Source organism: Brassica napus, chromosome C3 (genome assembly GCF_020379485.1).
Source record: "Brassica napus cultivar Da-Ae chromosome C3, Da-Ae, whole genome shotgun sequence".
Classification (NCBI taxonomy): Eukaryota; Viridiplantae; Streptophyta; class Magnoliopsida; order Brassicales; family Brassicaceae; genus Brassica; species Brassica napus.
In genome coordinates, this window is record NC_063446.1 from 20952118 (window position 1) to 20967295 (window position 15178).

The 15178-nt window shown below is 37.3% G+C and overlaps 1 protein-coding gene and 1 pseudogene across 1 annotated transcript; both read left to right on the forward strand.

Moving 5' to 3' along the window:
* Positions 1–404: 404 nt before the first annotated feature.
* Positions 405–3761, forward strand: LOC106374156 (annotated as a pseudogene).
* Positions 3762–9118: 5357 nt separating this feature from the next.
* On the forward strand, positions 9119–13998 carry LOC125575137 (protein ACCELERATED CELL DEATH 6-like). Its single transcript, XM_048751033.1, has 4 exons — positions 9119–10667; positions 11709–12015; positions 12089–12636; positions 12862–13998. The coding sequence occupies exons 1-4, from the start codon at positions 10128–10130 to the stop codon at positions 13579–13581; spliced, it is 2115 nt and encodes a 704-aa protein (XP_048606990.1). The 5' UTR covers positions 9119–10127; the 3' UTR covers positions 13582–13998.
* The last annotated feature ends 1180 nt before the right edge of the window (positions 13999–15178 follow it).

Consider the following 15178-nt stretch of genomic DNA (forward strand, 5'->3'; position numbering starts at 1 on the left):
TTTTCCCGCCAAAATCGGAAAAATGTATTTTCCCACCCAAAACCGGAAAAATGTATTTTCCCGTCGAAACCGCAAAAATGCTTTTCCTGCCAAAATCATGAAAAAACTTTTCCCGCCAAAATCGCGAAAAAACTTATCCCGCCAAAATCGTGAAAAAAACTTTTCCCGTCAAAAACATATTTTCCGCCAAAACCGCAAACACACACTTTTCCCGTCCAAACCATAAAAACGTATTTCCCCCAAAACCACAAAAACGTATTTTCCCCCAAAACCACAAAAATGCATTTTTCCGCCAAAAACACATTTTCCCTCAAAAACCGCCAAAATATTTTGTGCCAAATTCGTAAAAATGCTATTTTTCTGCCGAAACGTAAAAAAATATATTTTAATCATTTTATTAACTAGTCCACCTGGATGTAGATAGAAGTTAAAAAAATGAAAAACAAACGAACATAGTTGCATTGAGATGATTCATCTGGATGCATGGACTAAATGAAGAAACAAACAACACCCAGATGGAGCATCTGGATAAGACATCTAGATGGATCATCCGGATACATTTTCCAGATGTACAAACGAACAGGGGTTTAGACTAAAGATGGTGTTTATTTCGATCCCCAATGCAACGACTCTGTCGATCGATGTAAACCCTAACACAACCACCATCTCAGCCTTTGAACAAATCGTTCAGCAACGTACCAACGTTCCTCAGCCTCTCCTTCGCTACTCGCTCCGTGCTCAAAACCCTAGCCGCGTGTTCCACGACTCCCTCCTATTATCAGATCTAAGTGTTTGTCGTTTCTCTACTGTGATTATCCACGTTCCTCTTTTGGGTGGGGACGAGGGAGCGCTTCCGCCGCGGTTCCCCGAGGAACCAGTTATTTGGATCACCGTTGCTAGGCTCGAGGAAGCTGATGGGCACACGGCTATGGTGTGGAACACTATTGAGATGTGTGTAGAGACTCTTCAGAGAGGTGGTGTTGTTATTGACAGAGAATATTGGATCAATGCGGCTAGGGTTTGTGAGAGAGGTAGGTATGTCGTAACGTGCAAGGCAATCATCAAGAACTTTATCGGTATTGGAGTTGATGAGGAGGATAGAAAGAGAACTTGGCTTGCTGATGCGGAGATGAGCAAGAAGAGAGGTTTCATTGAGACGGCAAGAGCGATATATGAACATTCTCTTACTGTCTTCTTGAACAAGAAAAGTATATGGCTTAAAGCTGCTCTTCTTGAGAAGAGCCATGGGAGTAGGGCATCTCTTGATGCCTTTTTGCGCAAGGCAGTGACAAATGTCCCTCAGGCTGAGATTCTCTGGCTCATGGGTGCTAAAGAGAAGTTGCTTGCTGGAGAGGTTACAGCCGGTCGTGCTACAAGAGGCTTATGCTGTGATTCCTAGCTCTGAGGAAATCTGGCTTGCTGCTTTCAAGCTGGAGTATGAGAACAAGGAGATGGAGCGGGCGAGGATGCTTCTCGCAAAAGCAAGGGAAAGAGTAGAGAGTGAGAGGGTATGGATGAAGTCAGCTATTGTTGAGAGAGAGCTTAGCCACGTAGAGGAGGAGAGGAGATTGATTGATGAAGGGTTGAAGCAGTTCCCAACATTCTTCAAGTTTTGGTTGATGCTTGTGCAGCTAGAGGAACGGTTTAATAATCTGGAACAGGCCAAGAAAGCTTGTGAATCTGGTTTGAAGCACTGTCCTAACTGCATACCACTGTGGATCTCATACGCCAATCTTGAAGAGAGAGTGAATGAGCTGAACAAAGCTCGTGAGATTCTCATCACGGCAAGGAAGAAGAATCCTTATGTGGCAGACCTATGGTTAGCTGCTGTTCGAGTTGAACTGAGGCATGACAACAGGGGAGAAGCAGAGAACTTGTTGTCAAAGGCTCTTCAAGAGTGTCCCAAGAGTGGTATCCTCTTGGCTGCGGACATTGAGATGGCGACACGTTCTCAACGTAAAACAAATAGTATGGATGCTATGAAGAAGTGTTTTCGTGACCCGCATGTCACTGCAGCTGTGGCCAAGCTCTTCTGGCAAGAAAAGAAGGTGGAGAAAGCTAGAGCGTGGTTAAAACGGGCTGTGACCTTGAACCAAGACATTGGCGATCACTGGGCCTTGTATTACAAATTTGAACTTCAACATGGAACTAAAGTGAGGCAGAAGGCGATCCTTGCCAAATGTGTAGCTCGTGAGCCGAAGCGTGGTGAGAAGTGGCAAGCTATCTCTAAAGCCGTGGAGAATGCACACTAGCCTATTGAGGCCATCTTGAATAAAGTCTTGATTGCATTGAGCAAGGAAGAGAAAGCTACTTGAGAGTAACAAGTTCCTTTTGTTTTCCATGATCATACTATTCTCATAGCACATTACATTTTCGATCTTGTTTTCTCTTTGCAGGCTCAACTTTTAGCAGTTGATGTTTTTCTTCAGTAGAAACAACCCTTCAGCCTTATTTGTGAGTTTCTGCGTTTAAACTTTTTTGTGAGTTTCAGCGTTTTAATTTTTTTGTGTGCGTGTATTTCTGATCAAATGTTGTTTCTTTAATATGCCCTGGCCGTCCTTCTAACTAAGGAGATTTTGTCTTCCTGGTGTCTAAGATTGGCGTGTTATGTACGAGTCATGACATCCACTTCAAAGCTTGTTTAGACAGTGTAAGCAACTAATAAATCCAAACATAGTTTCTGGAGTTATTTTTTAACGCTATTGATAACACTAATTGCGATATAGTAAATCCCTGGTAAATATATTAAACCTCTTGCATGTTTAATTCAACCAACTTGTTTCTTGCTAACCTCTCACAATTTTGTTTGCCTTCTCTACACCCTGCTTCTTTTGGAGAGCTGGTTCTCAAAAAATAAAGACGAGCTCTTATATCAGCTGTAGTATACCCCTGACTTTGAGTCTTGGGTTGCTCAGCCTTTGTAAGTTAACTACAATATGTGTTAGTCTTGGGTAACTTGTTTATTAGTGCCAACGTTTCGCTAGAGACCTTTTTTGCTTGTAGATATACTTGTGGAAAGGAAGATAGAGAGTCTCCATCTGCCGTAATTGATGGAGAGATATTTGGATATATTCCAAATATTTTTATTATCTTGATTATAGTTATTTTAGTATTCATCTTAATTAGTTAGAATTATCTTAAGGATTTTTAATAGTTTTATTGTTATTTAGTTTCTATATAAATAAGCGTCTTATCCATAGAGTTGTATTAAGTTTATGATTGGATTAATAAAAGTTAAAAGATTTCTCTTTATTCCTTTAAGAAGACATTGATCTTAGGCATTTTTAGACTAAAATCTCTATTTCTATCGCTTTCACTTCACTGCATCAGTAATGCATGAGCACGTTCGCAGTCAATAGTTGTGATAGAGGTTACGAAATTAAGATAATTATGTTACGAAAGTCAGAAGAAAAAATGAGCCGCTTTCGTTGAAAATATAAAAGATGTGGGGTCCACTGCATTATTTGCACGGTAAATTTCCTTCTATATATACGAACGTTTGCGTTCGTTTGTAAATACACTGAAAACTCTTATCTTCCCTTTAATAAGAAACACTCTCTCTCTATATAAGTGTTATCTTCTCCTACGAGTATAAATTTTTACTCTTATTTAAATTTCTCAATACTATAAAATCATAAGTTATTTTATAACACGTTATCAGCACGATCACTCTGCGATTCGGTAAAATTTATTTGTATCATTTATACCCTGTTATAATGGTCGGTATACCACCTCTACTATTATTTATATTATGTTATAATGGCCGGAATACCGCCTATATTATTTACTAGTAATTTAATTTATTTATTGGTCGGCCGAGCCGCCTTATATCCTGTTTATTATTTATTGGTCGGCCGAGCCGCCTTATATCATGTTTATTATTTATTGGTCGGCTGAGCCGCCTTATATTCTGGTTATTATTAATTGGTCGGCCGAGCCACCGTATAATTTATTTATTATTCTGCATTGATCGGCTGAGCCGTCGCATGATTTGTTGTCATATATCATAAATATTTCATTGTCATAATTTTTCACTTTTATGAAATTTTATAGATTTGATTGACCGTTTAATACGATATTTTCAGACTAATTTTTGGTGTACTCGATTTAACCCCAACGGTCACAAAGAAAATTTTTCAAAAATTTCCCCTTTCTCCAACAGTCATGAACATTAATTTTCATCTATAAATACAACTCATTTTCACTCCATTTCATCATCTAAAACATTTCATCTTCTCTCAAAAATTTCAAATCGCTCTCCTCCGATTTTTCATTTCAAGAATGATGATTCGCGCACTTTTGTTTTTATGTGCCATTTTTATTAGTGTTTCTATTTATGGTTTACTCGTTGGAGAATTTACTCCGAGTGAATTTAAGATGAATATCAGTTTAATTTTCTTTACATCGCTTCTCCTTGTAATTGCTTGCATGATTAATGTAAACGGTTTTTAAATTATGAGTTCTAATAAAATATTTTATTTTGTGTTTTTAGAAATACAAATGGCAAACATCGAGAAACTCCAGTTCCCGGCCCTAAAAATAACTGGCGAAAATTACGTCGGATGGGTCACAAACGTGAAACCATATCTGGTGATGAAAAAGATAACCGAAACAATTGTAATCGGTAACAAATCACCACCCGAGCATATAGCCGAAGCGATAATCTTCCTGAAGAAGCATTTAGATGAAAGTCTAACGCACGACTATGCAAACGTCGAGGACCCAGCTGAACTGTGGCAAACTTTAAAAGAAAGGTTCGATAACCAGAGACAAATCAACCTCCCTCACGCTCTAGAAGAGTGGAAAAATCTGAGGTTCCAAGATTTTCAAAAGGTTGAGGATTACAATTCCGCTGTCCTGAGGATAGTTGCACTCCTGAAGTATTGTGGTAATCCTGTCTCTGAGGGAGAAATGATGAATAAAACATATATCACTTTCCACAAACAGCTTCACTTCTTGCCCGAAATTTACAGAAAATGCGGGTACACGAGATTTTCTGAATTGATGGTGGCGCTCATGTTAGCTGAAAAGAACAATGAGCTCTTAATCAAAAACCACAATTCCCGACCTACGGGGGCCAAAGCATTCCCTGAAGTGAATGCTACAACGATAGAAAATTCGGAAAGGAGAAACCAGGCCAATCGAGGTCATGGCCGCCGTTTCAACAACAAACGTGGAAAAACTTACAATCCCAAATGGAGGGGATCTAACAAGTGGGTTAGACCTGGGCAAGTTTCCAAGGGTAAAGAAACTCAAGAGGATACCACCCAGAAGCGTGAGACAGTGTGTTACAGATGTGGTTGTAAAGGACATTGGTCCCGTACCTGTCGTAGTCCTTCACATCTCTGTAAGTTATATCAAGAGTCCACGAAAGGAAAGGCTAAAGAGGTGAACCTCACGGAAAATGTTGAAGGGACCTCATACCTTGAATCCTCCGACTTCGCTAATGAGCTGGACTAGATTACTCCTGAAGAGAATCGAAATGCCTATGATAAGAGTATTGAATAGTTTTCAGTATTACCATGTATAATTATTATATTTCATGTTTTAAACAAATAGTGATGTTTTTAACATCATCTTATTGTATAATTATTATGTGTTTCCTTATATGAATGAATTTTATGTTTTTCTTTTATTAATATTTATGACAATTTCAGAAATGGATCAGAATGGTAATGAAGCAAAATCCAAGAAACGGATTCGTGAAATATGCATACCAGATAGTGGAACAACGCACACTATTCTGAGACAAAAGAGATATTTCTCTGATATAAAACCGACAAGAATTGTCGTCAATACAATATCAGGTCCTGCAGACGTGATTGAAGGAACTGGTAAAGCAAACTTTACTTTACCGAATGGAACAAAATTTTCCATAAATAATGCTCTATATTCTCCAAGTTTTAAAAGGAATTTGTTGAGTTTTAAAGACATATATCTTCACGGATATGATACTCAGTCTGCAACTGAGGATGGAAAGAAATACATGTATGTAACTTCTGAGAAATGTGGCAGAAAACACATATTGGAAAAGTTTCCAGAACTTCCTTCGGGGTTACATCATACTTATATCGATGAGATCGAATCAAATCTTGTAGTAGAACGGAACCCAGAAGAGTTCACGTTATGGCATGATCGCCTTGGCCACCCAGGAACTACAATGATGCGTAAAATCATAGAAAGTTCACATGGTCATCCACTAAAAATCCAGGAGATTTCTCAAGGGAATAAAATGACATGTGTTGCATGTTCTCTAGGAAAATTGATCGTAAGGCCATCGCCAACCAAAATCGATAAAGAATCACCAAAGTTCCTTGAAAGAATTCAAGGCGATATATGTGGACCTATACACCCACCTTGTGGACCATTCCACTATTTTATGGTATTAATTGACGCATCCAGTAGATGGTCACACGTTTGTCTATTATCATCTCGAAATGTTGCATTTGCGAGATTTCTAACTCAGATAATCAAACTGCGAGCACAGTTTCCTGATTATACTATTAAAAGAGTTAGACTAGACAACGCTGGTGAATTCACATCCCAAGCATTCAATGACTATTGTATGGTAATGGGAATTGAAGTTGAACATTCGGTTGCTCATGTTCATACGCAAAATGGTTTGGCTGAATCTTTAATTAAGCGTCTGCAATTGATTGCAAGACCATTGATCATGAGATCAAAACTTCCAACCTCTGTATGGGGACATGCCATTTTGCATGCAGAAGCACTCATTCGGATCAGACCGAGTGCATACCATAAGTATTCCCCACTACAGTTAGCGTTTGGTCGAGAACCAAACATTTCCCACTTTAGAATCTTTGGTTGTGCGGTATATGTGCCTGTAGCACCACCACAACGTACAAAGATGGGACCACAAAGAAGATTGGAATATATGTTGGTTTTGATTCCCCATCAATTATAAGATACCTAGAACCACAGACTGGTGACGTCTTTACAGCACGTTTTGCTGATTGTCATTTTGACGAAAATGTATTCCCAGTTCTAGGGGGAGAAAACAAAAATGTTGGAAGTGATATAAAATGGAGTGTACCATCATTGTTATATCTTGATCCTCCCACTAAAGAGTCAGAACTAGAAGTTCGACGAATTATGCATTTACAGAGTATAGCTAACCAGCTACCTGATGCATTTGTAGATACCAAGACGGTAACTAAATCTCATATACCAGCTGCAAATGCTCCTGCTCGTATCAAAATGCCAAATGAACAAGAAAAGGAGGATGACACACGAGAGCCAAAAACACGCCTGAAGCGTGGTAGACCTGTTGGTTCTAAGGATAAGAATCCTAGGAAACAGAAGAAAGCTGAAATATATGATGCACCCAAAATAGCAGAAAATATTTTGGAAGAAATAAATGATAAGGATTCTGATGAATCAGAGCATCATGAATCAGAGCATCATGAATCGAAAGATAATCATGAGATTTCTATTAATTACATCCATAATAAAAGGATATGGAATAGAAATGAACAAAATGACCTTGATGATGCTTTCTCATATATTGTGTCAAGTGAAATAAATGAAGAAATCGATGATCCAGAACCAAAATCTGTCTATGAATGTCAAAAGAGACATGATTGGGAACAATGGAAAAATGCAATACAAGCTGAACTTGATTCGCTTAATAAACGAAAAGTATTTGGATCTATTGTGCTCACACCTGCAGATGTGAGACCAGTTGGGTACAAATGGGTTTTCGTTCGAAAGCGAAATGAGAAAAATGAGATTACGAGATACAAAGCTCGTCTAGTGGCTCAAGGTTTTTCTCAAAGACCTGGAATCGATTATGAAGAAACGTATTCTCCAGTTATGGATGCCATTACATTTAGATTCCTGATGAGTCTAGCAGCTGATAAAAATCTAGAGATGCGTCTCATGGATGTTGTTACAGCTTATCTATATGGATCATTAGATACTGATATCTACATGAAAGTTCCTGATGGATTTAAAATGCCAGAAGCATTAAGTTCCAAACCTAAAGAGTTATGTGCAATAAAATTGCAAAGATCATTATATGGGTTAAAGCAATCTGGACGTATGTGGTATAATCGTCTCAGTGATCATTTAACAAAAGAAGGATATGTGAATGATCCTATATGCCCATGTGTTTTCATCAAGAAAACAATATCCGGATTTGTAATAATCGCGGTATATGTTGATGATCTTAACATTATCGGAACTCAAAAGGAAATACAAAAGGCATCAGACTATTTCAAAGGAGAATTTGAGATGAAAGATCTTGGACAGACACAATATTGTCTTGGCCTACAAATAGAACATTCAAAAAATGGTATATTTGTACATCAATCTACATACACCAAAAGAGTGTTGAAACGCTTTAATATGGATAAATCTAATCCACTTAGTACTCCGATGGTCGTCAGATTACTTAACATTGAAAGTGATCCATTTCGACCACCTGAGGAGAAAGAAGAGATACTTGGTCCGGAAGTACCATATCTAAGTGCAATTGGAGCGCTGATGTACCTTGCAAATTGTACACGGCCTGATATATCATTTGCTGTGAATCTTTTGGCAAGATTCAGCTCATCTCCAACTCGAAGACATTGGAATGGGATTAAACATGTTTTTCGTTACCTCCAAGGGACCATTGATTTAGGCTTGTTTTATCCTAAAAGTTCAAAAGGTCAAATGGTTGGTTTTGCAGATGCAGGATATCTTTCAGATCCACACAAAGCCCGATCGCAAACAGGATACGTTTTTACGATCGGAGGCACTGCTATATCTTGGCGTTCTCAGAAACAAACGCTCGTGGCTACTTCTTCAAATCATGCTGAGATCATTGCACTCCATGAAGCAAGTAGAGAATGTGTATGGCTGAGATCAATGAGCCGACACATCTGTTCAAGCTGCGGGATTGGCGAAAATACGGAGCCAACTATTATATATGAAGATAACGCGGCATGTGTTGCTCAAACGAAGGAAGGATATATCAAAAGCGATAGAACCAAACATATACCTCCGAAGTTCTTCTCATACACTCAAGAGCTCGAGAAGAATAAAGAGATTGAAGTAAGATATGTTCGATCATGCGACAATGCAACCGACCTCTTCACAAAATCACTACCTACCTCGGTATTCAGAAAACACATCCATAACATTGGGATGCGCCATCAGAAGGATCTATGACTGTTCATTCGAGAGGGAGCTTACGTAGTTGTACTCTTTTTACCTTACTATGGTTTTTCCCATTGGGTTTTCCTGGAAAGGTTTTTAACGAGACAACAAAGACGTTAAGCGAGAGCGGATAGTGACACCGGCCCCCAAGGGAGAGTGTTACGAAAGTCAGAAGAAAAAATGAGCCGCTTTCGTTGAAAATATAAAAGATGTGGGGCCCGCTGCACTATTTGCACAGTAAATTTCATAAGAACGTTTGCGTTCGTTTGTAAATACACTGAAAACTCTTCTCTTCCCTTTAATAAGAAACACTCTCTCTCTATATCAGTGTTATCTTCTCCTACAGGTATAAATTTTTACTCTTATTTAAATTTCTCAATACTATAAAATCATAAGTTATTTTATAACAAATTAAACGTTTTCGTAAATGGATTTGAATAAGTTCCTTGAGGATCAAATCCATCAGAGCACAGCTGACTTGTTAGTTACTTGGACGTCACGTCCTGCCAACAGACTATATGAACTAGTAGGACGAGACGACTTCAATAAAATTTGACGAGTAAGTCTTCAGTTTAACTTTCTGGATCTAATGTTAGACCTTAAAATGAAACGGAATTTGTTTTGGCCTTTATTATTATAATACTAACTATTAGGTGTCACATAAGACATCAATTAATAATTTACTCATATCTTCCGTCTTCGGGTATTACATTGTCATAATAACATTCTCTATCTCGGTTGGCGTGTTAAGACATATTTGGTTTGAAGCTGAAGGAAGACGACAACAATGGCTTTCTGCGTTGACTTTTTTCTGTAACTATACGGGATGACCGGCATTCACATGCTGAAACATCATAACATACTATTGCATCTCTGATTGGTATGTTGATTGGCTGTGTCTTTCTTTTCTTCAGGGAACTTAAAATTGCGTTTTCAAACTATTTGTGTGATGTTTTAGGCTTTAGATGGATTGTTCTGAAGCACGTACAGATAAAATTGAGGCACAGCGGTTAACGGGTGTGTCTCATGACATTGAATCTGTCCCAGATTTTCTTACCAATCTCAGGTTGTCAGATCTTTACAATCTCCCGGGTGAATATGTGGAGATGCATCCGGAAATCTTTAGTGCAATGAGAGCTGGGAACATAGAATATTTGGAGAGGATGAAAAGCTACGGAACACCAATGGCATGTCTCAAGAGTGATTTAGGAGACTCAGTTCTTCACCTTGCTGCGGCTTGGGGTCATCTTGAGCTAGTTAAGAGCTTAGTCTCTGAATGCCCATCTCTTCTGTTGGAGTCAAATGGCAAGGGACAGCTTCCTCTTCATGTGGCGGCTCGTGCTGGCCATTCAGCAGTTGTTGAGGCTCTTATTTTGTCCATAACATTTTTTGCTGATAGATTCTCTGAAGAAGGTAGAGAAAAATTGAATCTATTTGTTCTGAAGGACGAATATGGAGATACTCCTCTGCATTTAGCCTTCAAAGACCTTTATGAAAAAACAGAGGTATTGCATATTTTTGTTGAGATTTTGGGTTTGTGGCCCAGAACTGAATTTAGGGTATAAGAGCACACACTAGTAAAAACATGGATATAGCCACTGTTTATGTAAACATTTCCTGAGCTTTTTGTTTTAGCCAGAAAACAAAAACAGCGAATTTTATTTGTATGTAGCAAAATGGTAGTTAAAATAGCCACAACTTAGCCAAAAAGTTAAAAAAAATTATTCAGGGTATAACAGTATAACAACTAAAACGGAAGGGCAATTCTAATCCTAGACCATTTTCAATTTTTTATCGCAAAAATAGATGATAAAGAAGAAAATGACCAAAATGTTTCAATTAATAGGTAAATGACTTTAATACCTTAAATATATAAATACAAAAAAATATATAGTTTCAGATTATATGTTTTCAAATTCGAACTTTTTTATAATTTTTTTTCTTTTTATACCCTTAATACCCTAAATGACCTTAATACCCTAAATACAAATGTTTTTTTTTTTCTTTTTATTTTTTTTCAAATTTTCTTTTGTAATTCGAAATAATTTTTGAAACTATTTTCATTTTGAAATTTTAATATTTATTTTTTGTTTTATAAAATTTTAAAATTTAATACCAAATTTCCACTCTTTAACTCTAAACTCTTAGAATTTGAATTAGTTAATCTTAAGGGTATAAGTGTATATTTATCTCAAAACAGAATCTATACTGATTTTTTTACTACTGACTAGATTCACTCCAGAAGTTTGTTATACAGTTTTGTATATGACAAATTCAAAAGTATCTCTGAGGAGAAAGCCTTCTGTAATGTTATATGGGTAGATTATTATTGCGTCAATTTCTCTATGCTTAATCCAAACTGGACTGATACTATTTTCACTCCATGTTTATATGTAATGTTGTATTGCTTTACGATTCCATACATAACCTCTCTGCTAAGTGAAATCTATTTACATACAAATTATTTCTATATTTCCAAGAACTGGTGTCTTCTCAAACACATCTGACGCATTGATAAATTCCTTTCCTTGCTTTTGAAGTATCAGCAACGCTCCACAAAATCATCCTTGTCTCATCTTATTATGCATTGCTTCAGATCCATTTCAATTTCTGATCCATCAACACACCTGATGGAAACAGCTGCCTGTCTGGTGAGTGCTGACCAGCGAGCTTCGTTCCTTGCGAATAAAAATGGAATATCTCCTTTGTATTTGGCAATTGAAGCTGGTAATGTATCCCTTGTGAATGCAATGTTAAACCGTTCTGGTAATAACGTCCAAAGCAAGAACTTGACCTCAGAATTAGAAGGGAGAAAATCGCTTGTGCATGCCGCCCTAATGGCCAAGAGTACAGGTGTATATCCAGATGAAGTTATTCAGATTTCATTGCCAGAAAAACTAATCCAAGTTCCTACTTGTTTGGACAGATGTTCTTGACGTTATTCTCAGTGAAGACACGGATCTTCTAAACGAGCGAGACGAAGAAGGAAGAACTTGCCTTTCTGTTGGAGCATCCATGGGGTATTACAAAGGAATATGTAAGGTATTAGATCGATCAACAAATAGTGTTTATGAGCGCGACGAAGATGGTTCCTTTCCTATCCATATGGCAGTAGAGAAAGGTCATGAGAAAGTTGTTAGGGAGATTCTAAAACGTTGTCCAGATTCTGTAGTGCTGATTAACAAACAAGGTCAGAACATTCTTCACATTGCAGCAAAGAGTGGGAAAGCTGTATCTTTTCTTTTGGGCTATATAAGGAGACTTTATACAAAGTATCATCTAATCAACGAGCAAGATGTAGATGGGAATACACCTTTGCACCTGGCCACCATAAATTGGCGCCCTCGGACTGTTGATAGTCTAACTAGCTTTGCTTCAACCACAACAAACATTCTGAATATTCAGAACAAAGATGGGTTGAGACCTCTTGATCTCGCAGAGTTAAATCTACAGTCTGATTACTATCTGCGGGAGGTGTGTAAATTTATCTTTCCATACAGTCATTTATGTTTCCGTATCATACTAGATAAAAATATCACATCGAAAATTGGAAGAGATCTTAATAATGTATAAGATAAATGGGAAAATTCACTTTATCACCAATTGGTTTTAGGTTGAAAATCCATCAAAATTCATATATCAAACCATATAGTCATATAGAGCTAATTGCCTTTGCTTTCATCTTACTTTGAATGACAGAGATTGACATTAATGGTATTGCTGTGCGTTTGTGCGCCTAGAGGTGTTGCTTGGCTTCCGACAAGTGGGATGACGCTAAGAAGTAGATCAGAGCATCATCTAGATGCAAACAAATACAAAGACCATATCAACGCTCTTCTACTGGTGGCAGCTCTTGTAGCCACTGTTACATTTGCTGCGGGATTTACAATACCAGGTGGCTTTAACAGTTCTGCTCCAGACATGGGTATGGCCGTTCTGGCCTATGACTCCACCCTCTTCTTTTTCCTAGTATTGGATACATTGGCGATGCAGAGCTCAGTTGTAGCAATAGTTGCTCTTATCTGGGCGCTGTTGGGGGATCCTGCAATCGTTCACAGAGCATTTCATTTGGCTTTGCCATCACTCTTCCTTGCTCTTCTCTCCATGTCATGGGCATTTGTTGCTGCCTTGCAGGCTACAATAAAGCAAAACAGCGTGCTTATAAACGTCATTTCAATTACTTCTATGGTCTTCTATGGTTTGATAATATTCCTCCTTACCCCTTACGTTATCCCTCAGGTTCCTGGCTTTCCTTTTCTTCAAAGATTGACTCGTATATATCTTATCCTTCTTTTGATCTTTGTTAATGAAGACGATTCTGGAAGACATTACACCTCTGGCTCTGATAATATGTGTGTGAAGAGTGTGGCAGAGTCTGTGGGATCCTCAGGCGCGGACCAAGTGGGAAAGTCTGCTTGAAAACTGATTGTAGTAATAACTCCATCTCCATGCCTGATCACTTAAATAACTTGAGTTATCGTGGTCCCACATGCAGTGTTTTTCCTTGTTTCTTACGTTATCCCACATGTTCCTATAATTTTCCTCTTCTAAAAGGCTTCACTAGGACATATGTCTATCTTTGTTTGTCGTTTTTAATGAATATGTTGATGATGGGAAACATTAGAGCTCAAAGGTGGGGTTTGTGGGATCTTAAGGTGCAGGATCATGCTAGAAGCTTGAAATCGTTTTTGATATGATGTTTGGTTTCAATTTTTGAGTCAATCAAATGTGTAAATGAGTTAATTATTGTTTGAACAGTGTGTAATACGTGGTTGTAGTAATAATCACATATTTAATTTACAAGAGTTATTCAATCAGTTCTGTTGCAGCACTTTGTAAACGAAGCTCTTCATGAGCATATGGAAAGAAGTCGTTTGGATGGCAGGCTTTGTCAAACTGGACTCTGGTCATCGGTGTTGAATTTTATAGCCAAGTATATCCCTTCCAACGAAAATTGAACACATAACCTTTTAGATCCTGTTCCTATCAGATAATCCAATAGTTTTAATCGGTAGCTAGGTCAACTAATCGCTGGTGATCATGCCTTGCTTTCTTTGGAATAAAGAAAAAAAGTTGACTTTTAGGAACAATTTTATATAACAAACATATATAATAAAACTTTATTGTGTGTTTAATCATTATTGTAAAAGATATTGCACTATTCATTATTCACTCCGTTTCATAATAAATGATGTTTCGAAGAGTTACTGATGTTTCAAAATACATATGTTTGGATGGCACGCTTTGTCAAACTGGACTCTGGTCATCGGTGTTGAATTTTATAGCCAAGTATATCCCTTCCAACGAAAATTGAACACATAACCTTTTAGATCCTGTTCCTATCAGATAATCCAATAGTTTTAATCGGTAGCTAGGTCAACTAATCGCTGGTGATTATGCCTTGCTTTCTTTGGAATAAAGAAAAAAAGTTGACTTTTAGGAACAATTTTATATAACAAACATATATAATAAAACTTTATTGTGTGTTTAATCATTATTGTAAAAGATATTGCACTATTCATTATTCACTCCGTTTCATAATAAATGATGTTTCTAAGAGTTACTGATGTTTCAAAATACATATGTTTGGATGGCACGCTTTGTCAAACTGGACTCTGGTCATCGGTGTTGAATTTTATAGCCAAGTATATCCCTTCCAACGAAAATTGAACACATAACCTTTTAGATCCTGTTCCTATCAGATAATCCAATAGTTTTAATCGGTAGCTAGGTCAACTAATCGCTGGTGATTATGCCTTGCTTTCTTTGGAATAAAGAAAAAAAGTTGACTTTTAGGAACAATTTTATATAACAAACATATATAATAAAACTTTATTGTGTGTTTAATCATTATTGTAAAAGATATTGCACTATTCATTATTCACTCCGTTTCATAATAAATGATGTTTCGAAGAGTTACTGATGTTTCAAAATACATGATGTTTGATATTTTTTAATTAGTTTAAATTTCATTGAAAACTGTGTGAGCAATGATGTTTTATAGTATTTTTTATGA

Coding starts and splice junctions, on each gene's coding strand:
- LOC125575137 (XM_048751033.1), top strand. CDS start 10,128: ATGGATTGTTCTGAAGCACGTACAGATAAAATTGAGGCACAGCGGTTA. Junction 12,016..12,088: donor CCTAATGGCCAAGAGTACAG/GTGTATATCCAG, acceptor TTGTTTGGACAG/ATGTTCTTGACGTTATTCTC. Junction 12,637..12,861: donor CTGATTACTATCTGCGGGAG/GTGTGTAAATTT, acceptor TTTGAATGACAG/AGATTGACATTAATGGTATT.